This window comes from Amblyomma americanum, chromosome 8 (assembly GCF_052857255.1).
Source record: "Amblyomma americanum isolate KBUSLIRL-KWMA chromosome 8, ASM5285725v1, whole genome shotgun sequence".
NCBI classification, from domain to species: Eukaryota; Metazoa; Arthropoda; class Arachnida; order Ixodida; family Ixodidae; genus Amblyomma; species Amblyomma americanum.
In genome coordinates this window covers 74,241,015-74,262,227 of record NC_135504.1, presented here as the reverse complement: position 1 = coordinate 74,262,227, position 21,213 = coordinate 74,241,015, and the positions used below count along the sequence as shown (strand labels likewise).

General features: G+C 52.8%; 1 protein-coding gene and 1 pseudogene across 4 annotated transcripts; both read left to right on the top strand.

The window, feature by feature from the left end:
* Positions 1–1,120: 1,120 nt before the first annotated feature.
* LOC144101927 (calumenin-A-like) lies at positions 1,121–12,139 on the top strand. 4 transcript variants are annotated; one of them, XM_077635161.1, is made up of 4 exons: positions 1,121–1,407; positions 6,060–6,187; positions 9,668–10,188; positions 11,284–12,139. In XM_077635161.1, the coding sequence occupies exons 2-4, from the start codon at positions 6,064–6,066 to the stop codon at positions 11,551–11,553; spliced, it is 915 nt and encodes a 304-aa protein (XP_077491287.1). In that variant the 5' UTR covers positions 1,121–1,407; positions 6,060–6,063; the 3' UTR covers positions 11,554–12,139. The 4 variants fall into 4 exon arrangements, with proteins under 4 accessions (XP_077491287.1, XP_077491285.1, XP_077491286.1 ...); XM_077635159.1 differs by lacking the exon at positions 1,121–1,407 and adding an exon at positions 3,839–4,011; XM_077635160.1 differs by lacking the exon at positions 1,121–1,407 and adding an exon at positions 4,145–4,164.
* A 7,744-nt stretch (positions 12,140–19,883) lies between these two features.
* Positions 19,884–20,654, top strand: LOC144102501 (uncharacterized; annotated as a pseudogene).
* The last annotated feature ends 559 nt before the right edge of the window (positions 20,655–21,213 follow it).

Genomic DNA, 21,213 nt, shown 5'->3' with positions numbered 1-21,213 from the left:
TGATTGTTAGCACTGTGGAAAGTGATCAATCGACGGTGCTACACAACACTCGAACGACGCCCTGCTAGACGCTCGGCTATCTTATCATTCTGCTGCCAACGATCGATCGTTTGCGCGCTGAGCTGGCAGCAACAAACCTTTGCGTTGGAGGTTGCTTCCGCAAATCTTTTCGGTTGAGGAACTCGTAGGTTGGTTTAATCCGCGCACGCCTTTCTCATTTATCCTGAGAATGGTTTTGCTCCATCGCTTCGCCACGCCCGACGTGAAACGCAGGGGCACAGTACACTAACACACCCGCCGCTCACAGTAGGTACAAGACTTTGGCAAATTCTCCTCGCCGTAACTTCACTTAGGAGCAAAACAAAACACCATAGAACAAACACGCACGATGTTTGTTTGCAGCGGTGTGCCGCTGCGGGATCCTGTTTCCAGACGAAGCGCAGCGCAGTCACCGATGTTCGCTGTAACCTTTTTTCGTCGCCTCACGGCTCAGAACAAACGCACGCGGCACAAGTTGTGCATCGTAAGCTTGCAATAATATTTCCGACATGACTCACGCCCACAAACAATTCGAATTCACTCTGACGAATGGAGACGCACACAGCTGACGCGTCGGGGTCACCGGCCGTCCGGCTCATGACGTCACCTGAAGTGCGCGCCTGTTGGCGGAGGCTCGTGTGCATCCGCCTTTGAGGGGCAAATGCCGCTGCCTTCTTAAGCTGTACCCGACTATAGCTGAGAACCTCTATGCGCCTTCGCTCGACGACAGGTCTATCGGCTGCAGCTGGCATGGGCAACTGCGGGACTAACATGATAATGCAGCGCAAATGCAGTCTTCATAAATTCAGTGAATGAAAGACCGAGAATAAAAAAAAAGACAGGAAGGTACTCGAAAATTACGGAGATAAATCGAATGCAGCACTAATAAAGATATGTAATTATTTGAACAGATTTTCTCCGGTCGCGTTCTGCGTCAGTACTAAAGCCATCTTTCGTAAGCCATTTGAACCGCGCGCCTACTTCCACAAAGTGTTTTGTGGCGCCATCTGTTGAAAGCAAACAAAGCTACAATCGGAATGCGCGCGTATTTTGTGTGTTTTTTGAAGCGTGCGCTTGACACGGAGCGAAGTTGTCCCGCCACAAGCGCGCAAACTTTTCAGCAGCTATCGGATTGAACTCGGGTGCCGGCAGCACTGCGATCGGGACACCTTCGGCAGGGCTTCCGTACTTTTCGTCGCAAAGCTCCGCCGTCAGCTAAGCGAGCGGTCCAGTCGGCCGGCGTCGGTGACGTCACGAAGCTGCCTGACAGGTACACGTGGCCCGGCCAGGCGGAGAGCGCGAGCGCCTTGGCAGCGCGGGCCATAGCGAGTTCGGCCGGCGCGGACGACTGACCCCGGAAGCGAGCAGGTGAGTGCGGGGAGTCAGCGGGGGGCGAGCACTTGCGCCGGGTGCAGTTGTCACACGTTGCTGCGCGGTCCGAGGCGAATTTTGAGACTTCCTTCACGGCCACGCAACTTTCTGAACCCTTTCGTGGGGGGGCATTCCGTGCGCCTCGGAGCAGATGAGTGTTGCTGTTGACCTGTGACTGGGGGCCATCGTGGGAGGGACACGTATCACTGAGCCCGCAACGTGTGCGACGGCTCGGCCACAAAGTTGGTGCGGCGTTCGGTTGCACTCTACATCGCGTGCATTCGCGGGAAGCGTATTTTGCTGAACACTGTCCGTCAGCGGTCCACCGACGAGGTCGGGCTAGTGGATTTGGCGTCTCGGGTCGTGCCAGGTCGTAACCTCGATACCCCGTTTTCGGGCCGTCAGTGCTACGGCGCATCCGGTTTCTCTTTGGCGCGTACGTGTCGACTGTCGGGTCAGCTAGCATTCGTTTACTTCGTTTCTGAAATTTCGAGAAGCAACCGAGGAGACCAGGCGCCGGCTGTTGACACCCACGTGGTTTCAGAGCACGGGGCATCGAGTTTAATAAATGCCGCTAGATTTAAACTACCCGCCAGAGCAGATGTTATCGAGCTGTTTTTTTACGTGGCAGTTGCTTTCAGAAAGCATCTTGTTTTTTAGGTTAAAAAAAATCCGTTCCAGGGTGCTTTAACACACACGCAAGCAGATTCAACGCGCCAAGGGTGGTGGTTCATTTTCGCAGTGCGCTTTTTTTTTTTCACAACCTTCTCTGGCGATGGTTGGCGTGAAACGTTTGTGCCACAATACGCCAGCGTCTTCGCAACAGGCCTTCAGTGTCGGCCTCAACTCTCTTTGCCCGGATGCAGTGGTGACAGGCTTGGCGATGCCGCGGACATACCCAAATGATTTTTAGCGCTGCACTAATCAACGACTCTGCTTTCGCGGTCTCGTAAAGTGGCGAGACCGCTCGAATTAATAAGATTTGTGCTACTTCTTTCTTCGCGTTGGGTGAATCACTGCAATTATAACTACCCCGTTCCCAAACATTGCTGCGAACGGTGGAGCTACTTACTCCAAGCAGCACGGTTTTTAGCTTTTTCGCTCTTATAAACTCGCTATTCTAGGGTGTTTGTTTCACTTCTTGCAGCTGCTTCCTTTCTTTCGCCGGCTAAGCGCGCACGAGATTCCGACCCCCAGGCACCACCGGCGAAGGATGCTTTTCCCGCTGTGTGTGCCCTCGTCGGTGCCAATGTCAATGCCGCGACCTCGGCGGCCGAGTGGTCAGGCCGAGTCATTCATTAGCGCCGGGCCCGCGTTGCCTGCGAACCGGACGCGCTGCTGTAATCGAGAGCGAGGCTGTGCGCTTACGTGGAACCGTTGCACAAGGCGGAGGAGGGCGAGAGCGTGTCGCGGTGATGGAAGGAGATGCGGCAACGATAACCGCTGCGCCGGAATCGTGTGGTCCCGCACAGTCTAAATCCACACTCGACAACTTTGTCAGGCACATTCAGAAAGAAGCTCACTTCATGCCTGCGGAAATGTGCGCAAAATCAGGAGTGGCCAAATGCTGACTCTACAGCAGCACGCAACCCACGACTCCTCGGCTCTACGTGCGCGTCCAGTCCAGAGTTAATCGCGACGGATCTAATGCATCAGCCGTGCAGATGCTTCGTCGTGACCTTCCGGCAGGGCCTCCCTCGCACGTCCCCCTGTCCACCCGTTTCCAGTTGGGAAGGAGACTCTCTTTGTGCGCGTGACGCCGTTGCACTCATGACAGGTGTTTGGGAGGGGCCGAGGAAGGAAGAGAGAACCGCCTTCTCAGACCGGTGCTTGGCGGCACATTTCGGCTGGATTACAGCTGGCTCCCGGGCCGAATTTTAAATCTTCGTACCCAGGGGGATAGGGTGTTGTGGGAGATTAAATCCTCGACTGAATCAGCAAGCATCGCATCACGTCGGAGCAGCAAACGTGGTCCTCCGTTCTTGTGCTGCTTTGCCACCATTTCTTAACGGACAACCTCGTAGACGACAAGACAGTTTTGGACCCACACTGTGTGGGATGAGACAGTCGGTTGGACTCGCCTGTACTGCCTGCGGGCTGCTTAACTTGCAAAGAACTATCTTACTGGAAACATATATGATCAGGATCGGATGTTGAGCCATAACGGCGTGATATCCGAAGGGTTCTTACCACGAAGGCAGGAAAAAAGTTGGCATGACTTGAGTGCGAGTGATAAGAGCTAACCTTACTGTTACACATCCGTGCAGATAGTTGCTGAAAAAATCTTAACGATAAAGGAAGAAAACTGGCTCAGATGAACTTTTCCAACTGAGGTCTTGCGCTTCACTAGCTCCATCGACTGGAGTCGTACCCCGAGGCCGCGAAGAGAGCGAGGCAACAAAGTCGGTGGTTCGATGCGAGAGGAGGCGGTCGCGTCGTTGCAATGAAGAACCCGTTACGCGAGACGACCTGCGGCGTCGGCATCTGCACAGAGCGAGACGAGGGTGGCGCCGATAGCGGCTTCTACTCCGTCTGCTGCGTGTGCAGGCCCATATCGCGCATGCCGCGTTCTCGACCGGTTTCACCCGATACATCGGACCGGTCTGCCCTTCCTTCCCTGGCTCTGGTTTTAGTTTGCGGATGGACAGGGAGAACGTCTCGGTCGTCCGCCGGCGTTTGAGCGAATCGTTGCTTTGCTTTCGCTGCCGCTGGTAACACGCGTGCCGTCGAAGTCGCGAAGAAGGAGAGCAAGATGTAAGGAAGGGAGGTTAGCCATGCAGTGCCCCGTTGGCTACCGTACATTCTGTTTGCATTATGCAAAACACAACTCGGACTCTGTTATAGGAGCTGTGCAGGTACATACAGAAAATAAAAATATTACGAGTGCACCGCGTGGAAGGATCCAGCTCTGCGCATATAGGGGTTATGTAAAATAGCCCCCGACGACGTTGCCATGCTGCACATGCTCTATTGTCGCCCGCTTAATTACGGTCTCGAGTAGACGTCTGCTCCTCCTGTCCGTAGGCCTGGCCAGTGCTTGACGATGACTGATCCGATCGTAGGGACCAGAATACATGAGCTGCACATGGCTCTGCCAACGTCCAGGCTGCTAGTACGCGTATCTTTGCTTCATCTCAAATGACTGAGCGGTCGCGTACGCTAGTTGCCTTTTCGACCACCTGGTCGCCGGGAGTGGCGTACGTTTTCTGCTCACACTGACGTAATAACACTGCTGCCCAGTAACTGTCGCGGTTCTGAGGTTTTATTTATTATTTTCATTGATATGACGCCACGTATTACACTGTATACACTTCACAGAAGTGTATACTAAGGAGAAGTGTTAATGATCCCGGGTGTACCTGAGAGCTGCAATTATTATTATTCGGCTTTACTCCTCAAAACAGGTGCACAATGATGGCTGAATGCCAGAGTGGCTGATTTGCTGCTTAATTAATATACTATCCGGGTTTGTTCAGCGAAATAAAATTTCCGGGTGTAACAGAAATATTCCATGTGCGTAACTTCCTGGTTTGAAATCGCTTCAACTGTGCAACTCTGTAGTCGCACCGTAGGGTATCTTAAGAGTTTATGCTCGGTCGCGTGTTAGCTCCCCAGTGGGCAGAAGAGGATTGTGACCCCGTTTTTTAGATGCTCGAATGGGCGCCTCACACGTCAAGGCTGCCGCTGTGACGTAAGAGCCGCGGGGCGAATGGATTAAGTACACGTCGCCTTTTCCCACGCCTCGCGGTATTTCAGCAGGGGCACTCCGAGGCACTCGCAGAAGTCACGGGCGGTCGCAAGTTATCGGGCACCGAGTGGGTAGCCTACGCTTTGCTAACAATTTATGCCTCACTTTTTGACTCTAGGAAATGTCTTGCTTGAGCATGCTCACACTGTCGGCCTGTACAACGGCAACCTGCCACATGACTGCAGGCGCACACGCGCAGGCGGCTCGGCACTTTGGCTTGTCTTTTAAACTTCAAATCTTGTATTCTTTGCAACTAAGCCGGTTAAATATTGTTTAGAATGTAATGCGGAGGTTTTTTATATGTTACGAATAAGCCATTTGAAGTACCAGTGGTTGTTTATCGCTGAAATGTTCGATTGCCGCACGAAGCCGACATTATACTACCATTGAGAATGCACTTGCCAGTATAATAACTGCGCTCGCGATTATGATTGAGTCGTAGCATTTCAGCGGTGTGGCCAGCGCCGTGCACGAAACTTCAGTGTGGTGAGCTTTTCGCTCAAGTATAGCCTTCCAAGCCCACGCTTGCGCCTGTAGAAGTTTTTCGGTGCCTGGAAGTACCCGTTTTTTCTCGCGTGATAAGTTCTGAGCGAAGAACTGCACAGCCTCTTTGGGCAGCTGAAATGAGTATCGGTCGGAGAGGAGGGAAGGGGGGGGGGGGGCTCTCGAGATCCAAACCTTTTTAATGCTTGTTGTAGAATAGGCCCAGTCCCGTCGCATTTTTCCCTCTGTACAGCACGAGTGACGCAAGACGTGAACGGCTTTTGAGTAAGACACGCCCGTGTAGTCCAGGTGCAGCTCTTGCGCACGTGGTTTCGCGGGTGTTGCGGCGAAAACAACCCGCGATGAGGCAAGGCGAGAGGCGGGCTGACTGTCCGCGCGCTCTGTTTTGCTTCTTCAGGAAAATGAAGACGGCACTGGTGACGCTGCTTCTGGCGGCCGCCACGTTGGCGCTGGCAGACGAGCCCAGCAAAACATCTGGCGGCCAAGAACAACAACAGCAGCAGTTCTACAAGCCACCGGACCCAGGTGAGGACAGCGCTTAGCAAATGCTCCCGCGGCACACAAATACACGCGCACTATCCGCGGCGGCTTCGGCGAAACCGAGCTCACACAATGGATGCGCTGGATGGAAAACAGCAGTGTCTAGGCCTTGCTTTCCGTCGTCTTTCTTCGGGGGATGCATTGTCTCTGGCGCTCTGCGCACAATTGTTCATTGTCGGACGCTATGGCGGACTCAACGGGCTTGTTCAGTATACGTTGACGTGCTTGGCCACCGCGCGCTGCCTTGGGTTGCGCGCAGGGGCACACCTGTGCACGTTAGGTCCGCTCTTTTGGGGGTAATCGTTTTATTTTTTCTTTCTGCGGACCCGCCGAAATCGATGCGTCTCGCCACGCACGGGTACACGTGGCCATTGCGTGTCTCTGTCATGTGGAACTTTCAGCAGCCGTGAAACGCCTCTGCTATGACTGGCTGCTTTTTTCCCAGTCGAAGTCGACGGGAAGTTGTCGTCTACAGTATTTCGCTGAACTGTGCACATTGCGCTTCTGCGAATGCATCGATTGAAACGACCTGTTTGTTTTCGCTTCTGACGTGAAGCTGTTTATCTATCGATTTATTTGGAGAATCTGCAGACATACAAAGCAGTAACTGTCATTCCGCGCAGCACGTCTGAAAAAGCCCGTACTTCTTTATTGCAGTTAATGCTTAAGGACGCAAATTGTTCCCGAAACGTCAGTTTGAAATGTGCTACGCTCCTCTTTCGCATGAAATTGAGCGTAGCGTTGAGCTCACACGGCAGTTGGAAGGCTAGTCAGATGGCACGCAACTGAATGCGACAGCACGCGGTCTGTCGCAACCGCTGAATGCCGTTCGGAAATTGGGCCTTCCTGCATCCATTCATCAGAGAGAGGCTCGTGCAGTATTTAAAAGACGTCGCTATAGGGGACGAAGATGGCTAGGCATGTTAGGATTTTGTTCCTTCTTCCACATACAGCAATCTGCGAACAGATGCTGTACGCGGCGATTTGCACTTCACTCATTGTGGCTTCTGCCTTGAGCCACATTTTGTGGAGCTATGGAACTAACAGTGCACATAGGACTTGGTGGCAAGTCTGCGTGAGGACAGTCAGTCAGAAGACGAGAAAAACGCAGAACGAAGGTCCAGCGTGTCCTGGTATACCTTCCTTGTCCTGTCTGGCTGTTGTCGCGTGGACTGCTCTAGCGCCAATGCAGGTGCTCTTGTCTGCCTCTTGACACCAGCACAGGCTTGCAAGAGCCGCGCTGACCTGGACAGGTAAGCACATTACGGACATGGTCCGGCTGTTGTGTGTGCTCGGAAGACCGCCACGGCAAAAAAAAACAGGGGGGAAGGGGGCACGCTGTACCGCGCAGCAATGCAGAATTTTAGTCTGCCTCTTGGTATATGGCGTGGCAATCCAGCTTTATTAGCTTACTGACAGGTCCAAACAGTGCTCGCGTGTACAGCTTAGATGTTCGCGCAAACACAGCGGTCTCTGTCCACCTTGTCCTTGCCTCGTGCAACCCAGGCAAATTATTTGTCAATAGACCCTTCTCCCCCACTCTGCTCGCCGACTTTGCTTTTGTACTTAAATAAATATGTGAGTGGGAGGAAAACACCGTCATAAGGAATGGCACCGGTGAGGATATATTTATTTATTATAAAACTAAACTACCCTAATGGCCCAGTAGGGCAAAACATACGGAGGGGCGGGAGGTGTAACGGAATCAAACCAACTAACCGACCGGATAAGAGATCTCACTCTTACCAAGATAAGCCAGAATAATATAGCAACTGAGGAAATTTAAGATCCAGAAATAGAGGTAGACAAACAATATTTCTGTAGGGTATCAATACACCTGCAGATTCTCAAAACAGGTGGTAAGGCGTCGAATCATTTGAATATTAAATACATAGTTCATGACAGTTTGTAAAAACGGACACGAATCAGCATAAGAAACTGCGATTCAGAATGTAAAATAACAATCTTTTAAAATGACTCCTATAAATTAATACAGTTGTAAAACAAAACAGCATACTACAGGTAATGTGTAGTACGTAATAAAACTGCGTTATCTCACAGTAAAGATGTGTAGGTATGGTAGTAGTGGTTCTTGGTGCGTTGATAATTCAGTCAGAGCGGCGTTGTCATTTGGCGGCAAATGATTACATTCGTTTATTGATAAATTTAGCGCTGAACTCCGGTACTTCTTCATACCCACAAAAGCTGGGCACACCTCACGTTCGGTGTGAGGTGAGACAGCGGGCAGAATTAAGACGGGAGAAAATGAACAGCATGTGCCGTTTCCCGCTGAATGCTGGCGTCTGTTCGTATCTCCTTTCTCGCTTTAATCCCATCGCGTGTTCGCGATGAATACATTCCCCGATTATTCATTCGGCTAACTGAAGAATAAACGTGTCTGGCAAATGTAAGCGCACGCTCTCAGCCGCCCCCGCAGCGGGTCCACACAGCTGGCGATTCCTTGCTCTGCGACGCGTGACAGGAGCATTTCTTTTTGGCCTCGTCCAACGTCGTGCAGGGCGGAAAGTAAGCCCCGACCAGGTGCCGCATCCTCGCTTTCGCACTCAAGAAAAACAGACGGGATTCCATCGGTGAGAGCTCCTTCCGCACCATGCGCGCTGTCTTTCATCGCAGCTCCTCCGCGCTTTGTCCGGCTACGCAAAGGGCGGGCGTACAGACGCGCGAACGCAGGTGCCCTGCACGAGATGTGAGACGCGCCTTGGTTCTGTCTCCTAAGCGCCGTAAGTAAGAGGGGCAACAGCCGGCGACTACAAAGAGATTGTTGTGGGACGACTGGAGCCTCCTGTTGCAATTTTGTAGTGTCCTGTTGTAATGTTAGCGCCTCCTTTATTGCTCACAACGCGCAGCTCTGCAGTTGTGGAGAAATCCACGCCGTCTAGCAAAACCCGTGGTGGCTTTGGAAACGTGACACCACTGCACCACTCGTCAGCCGTTGTTAGCCATCCTTCTGTTTCTTTTTTTAGGCCATTCCCGCATATGTAAGAGCGCTGCTGAGCCCGTAGAATCTGCAGATAAATGAGAGAGCGATGGCGAGAGTGCAGTAAAACGAAGAATATTTTACGGGGACATGTACAGCTCAGTGCAGTGACTATGCACGGAAACCTGACCCGCATACATTGACAGAGGGCTCGTCATACATCGCGTGCGTTGTTTCACGCAAAACTTCCGATCTCTGGCTCCCGGCTAGCCATTTATACCCAACCCCCGAACTCGTCCCGCCCCTTTTCGTTTATGTTCGTCTCAACAGCCTCCTCCCAAAATCTTCAATATCGTGGACAGGCTGCAGCTCCTCACTCGACTCAATTCGGTGTCGGATGATTGGCTGTCCTCACCACAAGGTCGTGAACGAAGTCGGCTTGGCCTGAATGTCGCGACGCATCAGCGGAGAGATTTGATCGTCGCTGTTCTCTAAGCCTCCCCTTCCCTTTCTCTCTCTTGGCGCAGAGATCGTCCGCACGCACCTGCACAAGCTGTTCGATGAGGAGCTGGACAAGGATGGCGACAAGTACGTGTCCTCGACCGAGCTGAAGGAGTACCTGAAGAAGTTCCACAGCCGCCTCATCCTGGACAGCATCGACAAGCAGTGGGAGTACTTCGACAAGGAGATGCAGGAGAAGCTGCCGGGCGTCAAGGTCCTCAAGTGGGAGACGTACAAGAAGCTCTCGTTCCCCGACCGCGACCTGGAGAAGGCCGGCGAGGAGGCCAAGGTCGCGCAAGCCATGCTGGACCGCACCGAGCGCCGCTGGAAGATGGCCGACTTCGACGGCGACGGGGCGCTGGACAAGGCCGAGTTCAAGAGCTTCCTGCACCCGGAGGAGGACGAGCGCGTGCGCCACGTGGTGGTCACCGAGGCAGTCGAGCTGATGGACGGCGACAAGAACGGCATCGTGTCGCTCGAGGAGTACATGGACCACCTGCGCCGCGTCTCCGGACCAGAGAAGGACAAGGACAAGAACTGGGCACCGGTGCGTATATATATATATATAATGGCCACGCGCGCTGCCTGTTCGGGCGTCTATGCGCGTATAACACGTAGCCTTTGTCAAAAGTACGGAGCCAAAGGGCTTCCTTCCAAGTCGTGTAGTGGGGCTCTTGCAGCGCACGCCCAAGTCTTGGAGCGGTAAGGACGACCCACTATCAAGAGACGGGCAACACTGGCGATGCACAGTGAGCCACGCAACAGGGAGCTATTTACTTTTAACGAAGGGTGTACTGTCGGGGTCAAGGATGCTCTGGAAGCGATTTAGGCCCGTAGGGGCCACGTTTGTCAGTGATCACACCATTTCACTCATCTGGTTAAATAACGCGAGTGACTTTCACCTCTAGAAAAGTAGTCTACATGCAGCGGCTAATATTCGTTCGCGGCTCTCGCGTCCTAGAGATTTCTGTCTCCGACTGTACGTGGCAGTCCGGGTAGTCCTTCAGCACCATCGCTGGCGCTGCAAAGCCTACCAAGATTACTAATCCAGGCTCTGTCCACTGCGCACACGTTCAGCTGCGAGCAGCATCAGCTCTTGCTTCGGGATTAAAGCTTGTCAGGTGTTCGAATCGTGTTGGTGCCGTGAGGTGGAGTTTTGGCGTAGCAGATGTGTGCTGAGACTGAGTCCTTAGACAGACATAGAGGTGGTGTACAGGTAGATTATCCAAGAACGCTCAAATTTTCGATGGGAAAGTGCGGCGATTGGTCGCGAACACCGTAAGGTACAACGAGCTTTGTAAACGTTTGTTAGGCATGCTGATATTAGGAGAACATTTTGTGACCATTCGAGTTTGCTTTGTTCTGTGGGCAAACAGCTGCAATCAAAATGACCAGAAAAAGACTTGGCGACTAGGAGAGGCCAGTAATACCCTCTGGTCAATTATTCTTCGGATGTGCAGGCTGAAACCGAGCTCAAATTTTATGCCAACCCATCCAATATACGACAGTGTGCGTTATGAATGTCTGTCTCGTCCTCGTTGTGTCACTGTCAGTTGGCAATTCTAGAGAGCCTTTAAATACAGAGCAAACCATTGTTAGACTAAACCTGGAACCTTCGCTAATGTCTCTCCTCCGGTGGCAGGCCCAGCAGAGCCACTTCAGCACCTACCTGGACAAGGACAAGGACGGCGCCCTGAGCGAGGCCGAGATGCGCGACTGGGTGCTGCCCAGCCACGACCGCGAAGAGGGCGAGGCCTGGAGGCTCATCTCCGTGGGCGACGTCAACCAGGACACCAAGCTCACCAAGGAGGAGGTGGCCGCGGCTCCCGACTACTTCATGGGCATCCTGCCGCACGAGTTCTGGCAGCAGGAAGGACACGCCGGCAGCGTCAAGCAGCGCGAGGAGCTGTGAGCACGCCGCCGCCCCGCCTTGTTCTCGGTTCCGGGGCCACATGTGATACGCCAGCCGTCAGACTCGTGGGACCAGCACGTCATGCTGCACGTTGCAGCGTCAGTCATTGGGGGAACGGGGATGTCTGCCAGGGATGCCACTTGGGCCGAGCGTACCAAGGGAAGGAGACATGCACTGCAATCATGGCTTCTGGCGGAGCTTTACAGGCTCTGCACATGAACGAATAAAAATATTGCGCTGTCGTTACGAAGCGCGCCGGCCGGAGTCAGCAGTCGCAGTGCTGTAGCCATGGTACGTGGCGTTCGAAGCTAAATTATTTGATGGCACAAAGGTGATAATTTCGTTCGCGTGGTACTGGATCCCGATGGCAGTTTACATTTCTAAATCAGTTTACAAAGGCAAATTGAAAGGCTAGAGCTGTTTATTATTTATTTTATTCATGTCCTTTGCCGCAATGGGTGTCGTTGATGAACACAGTGCAGTATTTATGCGCCTACTCTCTCAACATTTTCCTGGATGCTGGGACATTGTACAAATCTTTTCTGCGTGTCATCACTTGAAAAAATAAAGTGAACGAAAGTCGACAGCACTTGTGTTTTCATTGCCGGAAAGTAGTATTCAGGTGTTTTGAATCTAAGTGCATGCTTTTAAAATCGTATAGCGTCGCATTACCAAAAGGGGCATGCATACATTTGTTAGCTTTCTGTCGCGAAACGCGTCAATGCATGGAAGATTGTTTGTGCTCGTACAGTGCTAGCTAAAAACTCGCAAAAAAATTTATAATAGGAAAAATATACAATTTCGCTGGTACGATCGTTGTAGGGTTGGATGTACGGGAAGAAACGAGTGAAATAACTCGCTTTATAAAATGGGATGTCTTAATTGGATGATCTACGCAATGTGATTTGTAGTGTGGTCCTCGAAGTAATCCATTATGTAGTGTGGAATTGTATCATTTGTGCGATAAAGTTGCTCGACAAACCTATCGCCAGTATGGCGATCACGGAAGACAAGTTAGTTTCAGCAGCGGTATGCTTGCTGCTTGATTATGGTTTGATAGAATGAAACGAAAATGCGATGTTAAGTAGTCATGGCTAGGGTCCCAGAGGGCTGTACAGTAATGCAGTTTTGGGGGCGATTACCGTTTAATGAAACATCAATTTTATGGAACAAAGTGCACAGGAAATGTTACGGCGCCTATAACCCATTATTCTGTAGCATTATGTAATTCGTGTGAAGCTTCCAAGTCGTATCAAGTGTAATGTGAATTTACACTTTCAAGAGCTGCGTTATTAAGGATTTAATATGCACAGGGCATACTAGAGGCATTAGAGGGCTTAGTATGTAGACAGACATACGCGAGAAGGTTTAGTGGTAGGGTTTGTAAAGCATGAATTTGCGCTCGTAGGTGTCAGTTCCATGAGACATTGGTTGCACCATCGGACTCTACAAAAGTCACGCTACGAGGTGTTAATTTCGTCACTACTGTTCATCTCACGAAAAATAATCATCGGCGAATAAACAAATGTTAGCGGACACAGAGAGGCGACATTAATATGAATTGAAAGCAATGGCGGTTCGAGAACTGAATCGTGTGGAACACCTGAATGTGCTGAAGTAAATGATGAATTGGAGCCGTTAGTAGAAACAAACTGTAAGCGATAAACAAAAAAAACATTCGATTATATGAGCAAGTTACGATCAATATTCGGGTAACGTAATTTATGTAGGCCCAATTTATGGCAAACTCAGTAGCGTAGAACGTTGAGCCCTTAAAAAACGCTTTCGGCCCTGGATTTTTGTTTTCATCGCAGATTTTTTCGTTCTGCGTTTTTACAGTGTCTACGGCCCCATAACCATGCAGAAAAAATTTAAAGCTCGTGGTGCAAGTATTAGCTGACTTACAGTTATGGTGTCAAAATCGGACATCAGGGCTCAGTAAGTGTAAAATGCGGAAAGAGACTGGTTTTATTACCGCTATTCAAAACAAAAAGCTAACGGAAAAATTTCTTTGCAGTTTAGAGAACTCTACAGAAGCCCTTTTTTTGCTTTTGTAGGGATAGATGGATCTTGCGGTTGCCACAGAAGGCGCCGCTCTCTCCTACATGTTTACCTTCCGTTTTGTATCACTTTTCCTCGTTATTGTCGTTGGCATGCATGTGTTCCAGCTGATAGTATATCACGTCAACAATACACATGGTCAAAATCTGCACAGCCTTCCGGAAAGGCGGCGGCAGGCAAGATGAAGACTCCCCAAATCTGTAACGCCCTCTTCTAACGAGCGCCGCCGCGGTGGCTCAGTGGTTATGGCGCTCGGCTGCTGACCCGAAAGACGCGGGTTCGATCCCGGTCGCGGCGGTCGAATTTCGATGGAGGCGAAACTCTAGAGGCCCGTGTGCTGTGCGATGTCAGTGCACGTTAAAGAAGCCCAGGTGGTCGAAATTTCTGGAGCCGTCCACTGCGGCGTCCCTCATAGCCCGAGTCGCTTTGGGACGTTAAACCCCCATATACCATATTCTAACGAGCTTCATGAAGCGTTTGCCATTTTTCGCAAGCGCTAAACGAACACGGACAGAGAACACGTCCTTTTTGTTCCTTCTCTGTTCGTGTTCTTTTAGCGCTCGCGAAAAATGGCAAACGCTTCATGAAGCTCGTTAGAATATGGTTTATGGGGGTTTAACGTGACAAACATGCATGACAAACGTGCACCAACTAGCCCGATCCGCCACTCTTCATGAAGCGCTTCAGTAGCGCTCAGCGCAGAACCCAGCACATGTGCGTCCTCAGCTTGTGCGAGACACAATGCATCTGGCTTGCATCTGTTTTCAAAGCAGCTGTCTACTACATAAGAATTCGTAATCAGGAAAGTTAATCTGCCGTGCCTGCAATCTTGACCAAATGCTGTTCTCTACAGCTCTCTCTCAAGCCTAGGCTTCTCTGGCGCGGCTATCTCTCGGCCGGGAAGAAAGCGGAAGCTGCTTCTGAACATACCGAATTCCCAGCGTCGAGGGTGCTCCACACTTTCTGCTCGAGCGGCGGTGCGCGAGTTGCAGTGTGCATGCCCGGTCGCTTCTTGCAGCTCACTGCCGATGCTCACAGAAAGGGCCCGGAGAGCGGTAGAAAAAAGGAATAAAAGCGCAAGCCCAAGCGTCCATTTATTCTCACTGTTCCGTTGTTATGATTGCTGTTCGTCGGCACACGGATTGTCATTTCCAGGCTGGATCCCAACATTCACTTTCTACGATAGCTAAAATTTCCGTTTTCAGGTTCTTGAAAAAGCTATATTTACTAACTCGTGCATTTTCAGTGAGAAAAATTCATGCCAGCAGTCCAAGAAAATGATCAGTATAGATTCATGAGCAATAATACTAGCAGGACTGCCTCTAGAAAGATTATCTATCACCACTCAATTGCCACCACTTGCAACCGTTGCGTCCCGGTGGTGTCAAAAGTGTGCACGTCAAAAACGTGTTGCAGCGCAGCCCCTGCTCATTCAGTTATGTCTGCGACGCGAATATGAGCTTGGATAGGTGTTTCACAAAACATTTAAAAATCTGAGCGGGAAAGAACGAATGGTTAGTGAGATATAAGAGAGACAGAGAAATGCTTAATAGAATGTTTGGGTGGGCCCTGATTCCAAGGGTCCACTGGCTTTTGCCAGCTTACAAATTTGTTGTGCCTCGACTCCTTCACCACAGGCCTGCCATGCTGCTGCTTCTTTCTCAGACCACACAGCTCAATGGAAATGCATGAACAGTGATGCCGATGGCAGCAGGGATCCTGGAGAAACTATCCTATATTAAGGAAGACGACGGGCATACACGCGAGCAGCATGACCGCCTGGTGCATGATCCTGGCTGGACTGGCTGACCTCGGACTGCTCTTGGCCCTGCTCCCGTTAAGCAGCTTCTCAGAATAAACCCCACCTTACATTTGGTGGAAGTACCGGGTGATATCCTCTCGCCCTGGAACTTCGCAGCCGAACGCTACCCCCTACCGCGATGTCGTCGGATGCCAACCACCAAGCCGTACAAGTGAGCCCGGCCGCCGTCGTCTGTGCTGGTTCTCTCCGCCAGCGAGACCCCGCTATCGTCAGCGGCACAGACGGATGATGCTGAGGATTGGCTCACATCGTATGAGCGGGTGAGCGCATACAACAAGTGGGACACGGAAACCAAACTGAACAATGTCATTTTTTATCTGACGGGCGTGGCGAATCTGTGGTATCGGAGCCACGAGGCGGAGATTACATCAATGTCCGTTTTCAAAGCAAACTTCTCAGAGGTATTTGGCCGTACGGCTGTCAGAAAACTCCGTGCCGAACAGCGCTTGCGTGCGCGGTCGCAGCAGGTAGGCGAGAACTTCACGATTTACATCGAGGATGTCGTCGATCTGTGCAAGAGGGTGAACGCACAGTTGTACGAAGCCGACAAGATCAGGCATATTCTCAAGGGCATTGATGACTACGCCTTTCAGATGTTTGCGCGAGACTTGCGCACCGTCGCGGAAGTCGTCACCCTATGTCAAAGCTTCGACGAACTACGCCAGCAGAGGGCTCTGACACGCGAACATACCACGAACGTCGACTCGCTTGCTGGCTTGAACGATGCAGTAGACCAGTAATCGCTCCTGCCGCACACCGAGAGCTTCATCCGTCAAGAAATTGCTCGGCAGCTCTCGCTTAATCCACGTCATCGAGAGCCGTCACCACACATAACTCCGAATCTCCGGCACATCATTCAAGAACAGGTCGCTGAGGCTCTCCCGCAAGCCTCTCAGCCCACACCTCTCGCGGCCCCGCTGACATATGCGGACGTGGTTGCGCCACCACGCCCGCCTACCTATGCTCCTCCTCCTGGTACCGCTCGAGAGCCCGCTGCTTTTATCCCGCCGCCTGCTCATCTGCGAACCTCCTGGGGCACGCCTGGTAAATATTCGACCGCCTGCTCAACTGGGAAACTCCTGGCGCACGCCTGACGTCAAACCGCCCGATCTGCTACTTCTGCGGCTTGCCAGGTCATGTGGCGCGGCTTTGCCGTCGACGCACGAACTTCTCACGACCACCTCCTGAAGTTTCCGCTTACTGGTCCCAGCGTCAGTACTCACCTCCTGCTGAGCCGCCCCTAAGCCGTTCTCTTGTCTCCTGAGCGCACCTCCTTCGCTGGACGCCGTTCGCCTTCTCCACGTCGGCGCTCCATCTCTCCGATGCGACGGCGTCCCTCGACCACTCAAGATGAAAACTAGGTGCCGCAGTTCCTGAGGCGAGAACTGCGCGGTCGTCGAAATTTGAAAGGCCTCGTTTATCTGCCGCCAATTTGATTGAAGTTTTTGTAGAGGGCGTATCCGTGATGGCGCTTGCCGACGCCGGTGCTGCGGTTTCTGTCGTAGATGTAGCGCTTTGCCGATATTTGAGGAAAGTGAAGACGCCCCTTTCTGGCCTGTCGTTACGAACTGCAAGTGCGCCCCTCATCCAGCCGTTAGCAGCGAGTACTGCTCGAGTAGTCATAGCACACATTTTATATTTCGTCGAGTTTGTCGTTCTGCCGTCGTGTACGCATTCGTTTATCTTGGGCTGGGATTTCCTATCGCTCCAAGACGCGATCATCGAGTGTGCTTGGGCTCAAGTACAGCTCTCTGCGTTGCCGAATCCCGTGCTAGAGACTGAAATTTGTGGTGCCCCTGTTTCCGCCAAAGCTTTTGTCGCCGACAGTACCGATATTCCTGCGTGCTCTTCCGCGATTGTGCCTCTCTCCTGTGACCGTGTTCGCGATGCCAGTGTCATCTTCACGCCGTCTCCTACTTTTCTACGCCGCCATTTTCTATCGCTGCCTTATGCCCTGCTCACTTTATCCGCCGGCCTCACTGCACTGTGGGTCTTCAACCCGTTTTCAAGCCCCTTCGGTTTGCGCCGCGGGAAATGCGTCGGAACAGTGCAGCTCTTTGTGTTTTCAACCACCCGGACGCTGCTGCAAAATCACCGCCGGCCGCCATGGACGCCCTCAGCTCACCTACTCTTGCGCCCCCACCGTTGTCGACCGACCTATTCCTTCGCTCTGTTGACGGCACTCTTCCTCCAACTCTGCGAACCCAGCTTCTTGCGCTTCTATAGGAGTTTCGCTGCTCCTTCGATTGCCACCAATGCGTTTTGGGGCGCACTTCGACTGTCGAGCAACACATTGACACCGGCGCCCATGCCCCTCCGCACCAGCGCCTGTATCGTGTTTCCGCCACTGAACGACGAGTTATTGACGAACAGGCAGGCACCATGCTTCAGAGCGGCGTTATTCAGCCTTCTACCAGCCCCTGGGCCTCCCCGGTGGTCCTCGTTCAGAGAAGGATGGCTCCGTTCGATTTTGCGTCGATTACCGCCGCATTAACGAGATCACACGCAAATACGTCTACCCTCTGCCCCGTATTGATGACGCTCTGGACTGTCTACAAGGCGCGGAGCTCTTTCCTTCCCCTGATTTGCGCTCTGGTTATTGGAAGGTCCCAATGGTAGCTGCAGACCCTGTCAAAACCGCGTTTGTGACCCCTGACGGCCTCTACGAGTTTACCGTCATGCCTTTCGACCTCTGTACCGCTCCTGCTACTTTTGAGCGAATGATGGATACTGTTTTGCGTGGCCTCAAGTGGCAAACATGCCTGTGCTAACTGGACGATATAGACATCTTTTCGCTCGACTTTCAAACGCATCTGTGTCGCCTCATGCCTCAGAAATGCTGGCTTGTAGCTGAAGTTGCTTGTAGTGAACTGACAATTTTAGGTCACGTTGTGTCGAAAGAGCAATTCCGCATTTAAGGCAATTAGCTCATTAACGCTATCGCATAGCAGGGGGCGGCAGAAGGTTAGGTTGGCGGATGAGATTAAGAATTTTGCAGCAATAGTGCGGGCGCAGCTGGCAAAGGGCAGGGTTAGAGAGACATGGGAGAGGCCTTTGCGCTGTAGTGGGGGCAGTCAGGCTGATGATGATGACAATGATGATGTCTTCGACTGGTCGCTCCCGCGATCCGGTTAGGATTTGGCAAAGTGGGAGCCGCTCTTACTCCTAGAGCATAGCGAGTTAAGCCGAACGGTCACCGAATTTTCTGAACGGAAGCGCAAGAAGCAGAAAAGGCCGTAACTTCCGGAACCACCACGCCGCACTGGCGCCGCGGGTATCAACGATAGTAGTTACACGCTCTGCACTGCTGTCGCCGCTGATCCTGCATCGCTGCCCCAGCCCTCGTCTCCGGCACGCATGAAAAAAAAAGTGTCGCGTGGTACCACTCTGGATGTACCGCGACAGCCCCTCATCGCTCCGAAAGCCCTTCACCGGCCGAAGTCGTGATGTACACAATGACAGTAAGTCAGGCTTTATTCTTCGTCCGCACGAACAACGTGGATGGGCGCCTTTTGCCAGCGTGTAGGCGTGAGGAAAACGGACCTGGCACAGGTTGGCTACAGTATGATACAACTCAACAGAGTGAGAGAAACGATTTTGTTGATGATGATAAGGAAAAAAAGGGGCGGCGCGGCAGTAATCTTTCTCTTTTTGGCGAGGAAATGGTCGCTGCGACGTGGCGGGGAATGGCGGTGAAATAGAAGTGATGAGAGTAGATGGGACGGTGACAGAGTGGCTGCTTAGCACGCAGTGGTCGGATGAACCGATAAGAAGAGGTGAGCAATTCCGCCGACACGAGTATGAGGGCTCCCTTCGCATTTGGATGCCGCCGAAGCGGATAGCGGGCAAGAAATTGCGCGTGGAGTAGTGGGCCGAATAAAAACGAGCTAGCAGGGCGTGAATGAAGGGCACGAAAAAACTGAGGTCGGTCCCAGGCAGAAAAGCACCCGAGCGAAAACACCCGACGGCGTGAAGAGCGGGAGGCCACGGACGGCGAGGCGCCCAATGAGGCGAAGCGGCAGAAGCGCAGAAGTCCAGGGAGGCCCCGTCGTGAACCCGACAATACGATCGTTTCGTCGCGAAGCGGACCTGGCGGATCCGCCTCGTCCGGCGAACGGATGGAAAGTTGGTCAACTTCAACTTTCCGGCGGACGAGCGTATCCGGCCGCCGACCGGATTGCAGCTATTGGCTGCTTTTCCCGTGACGTCAGTGACGTCTCGAGCCCTCCGCCTGTGAGCGCTTTGCGCGAACTTTCACCTCTTTCACCTGTATATCCCCATCATCATCATCGTCGCTTGCCTGGGCTCCGGGGAGCGCGCGCTGTGTGCCTGGCTGTTCCCGAATAAAAGACGCCTGTGCAAGCGGTGGCTCACAAGTGGCGGAGGTGCTATTCGTATCCCCTACCTCTCGCTTCGGACCCGTCTTTCGCTCTCCCTGGAGCTCCGATCAGGCCGTCTTTTGCGTCTGCAGCCCTCAGGTATGGAGGAAGGCAACGGAACGCGCTCACCCCCGTCGCCTTCTCCGGCTGCTGCGGCTGCCCCAGCCTGGACCATCACCAGCCGTCAACGCGACCCTCAGGTCTTCGCCGGACTTCGCGGCGACGACGTCGACGACTGGCTCGACAACTACACCAGGGTCAGTACGTTCAACCGGTGGGATGACTCCCACAAGCTGCTGAATGTCGTCTTTTACTTGACTGACGTCGCAAAGACGTGGTTTCTTAATCACGAAGATGACATCGCCGATTGGCCTACATTCACACAGCAGCTGCAGCAAATTTTCGGCACGCCGACAGGCCGCCCTGAGCTAGCCAAGAAGAAGCTTGTCGCGCGGCTTCAGCAGCATGGTGAGTCCTATACCTCTTACATCGAGGACGTTCTTGCTCTTTGCCGCCGCGTTATTGCTGACATGCCTGAGTCGGAGCGCGTTCGCCACATTCTTAAGGGCATTGGGACCGTTGCTTTCAACGCGTTGATAGCCCAGAACCCCTCCAGCGTATCTGCCATTACCTCCACATGACAGCGCCTGGATGAGCTGCAGTCATGCCGCCTTCAGCCAGACCCCAGTGATGACAGCGTCCTCGTCGATGGGAACCTTCGTTCCGTCATCCGTGCCCTGATACGCGAGGAACTCTACGGGCAGCCCACCACTCTCGGCCCTCCCACCTTTAATATCTCGCCTGCTACACCTGACTTGCGGAGCGTCATCAAAGATTAGCTGACCGCTTTCACCTGCGCCGTAGCCCCTGCCACCCCTCGGACACCTTCTCGCCCGCCCACCTATGCCGACATTGCCTCGAGGCCACCCGCCCCGGTCCCTACGTCTACTCCAACGCCTGTCTGCGGTCACGTGGCTGCCGTGGCTCCGTGTCCTCCAGCAACGCCTTATGCTTCAGCCTGGCGTACTCCCCGTCCTACTTGCTACTACTGCGGGATCCGCGGTCATGTCTCACGCGTCTGTCGCCGGCGACAGCAAGATGAACGACGCGGTTATGCTGCTTTCGAACGTGCACCTGTGCGCCAGCCTGATACTTCCACCTCGCCGTTCTCCCAAATTTACCGTCGCTCCCCCTCGCCTCCAAACTCCCAGGATATCACTCGGTCCTCCCGTTCTACTCGCCGCCGCTCCCCTTCACCTTTTCGCCGCTCATCACCTCTTCGTCCCGCCTCGCAGCCCTTCGCTCCTAGCCCGGAAAACTAAACGAAGCAGTTTTTGGAGGGAAAGCTGCTTGCCGTGCGAACTCTAAAATTCCTCCTGACCGCCCGTCGAATATGTT

Coding starts and splice junctions, on each gene's coding strand:
- LOC144101927 (XM_077635159.1), top strand. CDS start 3,854: ATGAAGAACCCGTTACGCGAGACGACCTGCGGCGTCGGCATCTGCACA. Junction 4,012..6,059: donor TCACCCGATACATCGGACCG/GTCTGCCCTTCC, acceptor TTGCTTCTTCAG/GAAAATGAAGACGGCACTGG. Junction 10,189..11,283: donor AGGACAAGAACTGGGCACCG/GTGCGTATATAT, acceptor CTCCGGTGGCAG/GCCCAGCAGAGCCACTTCAG.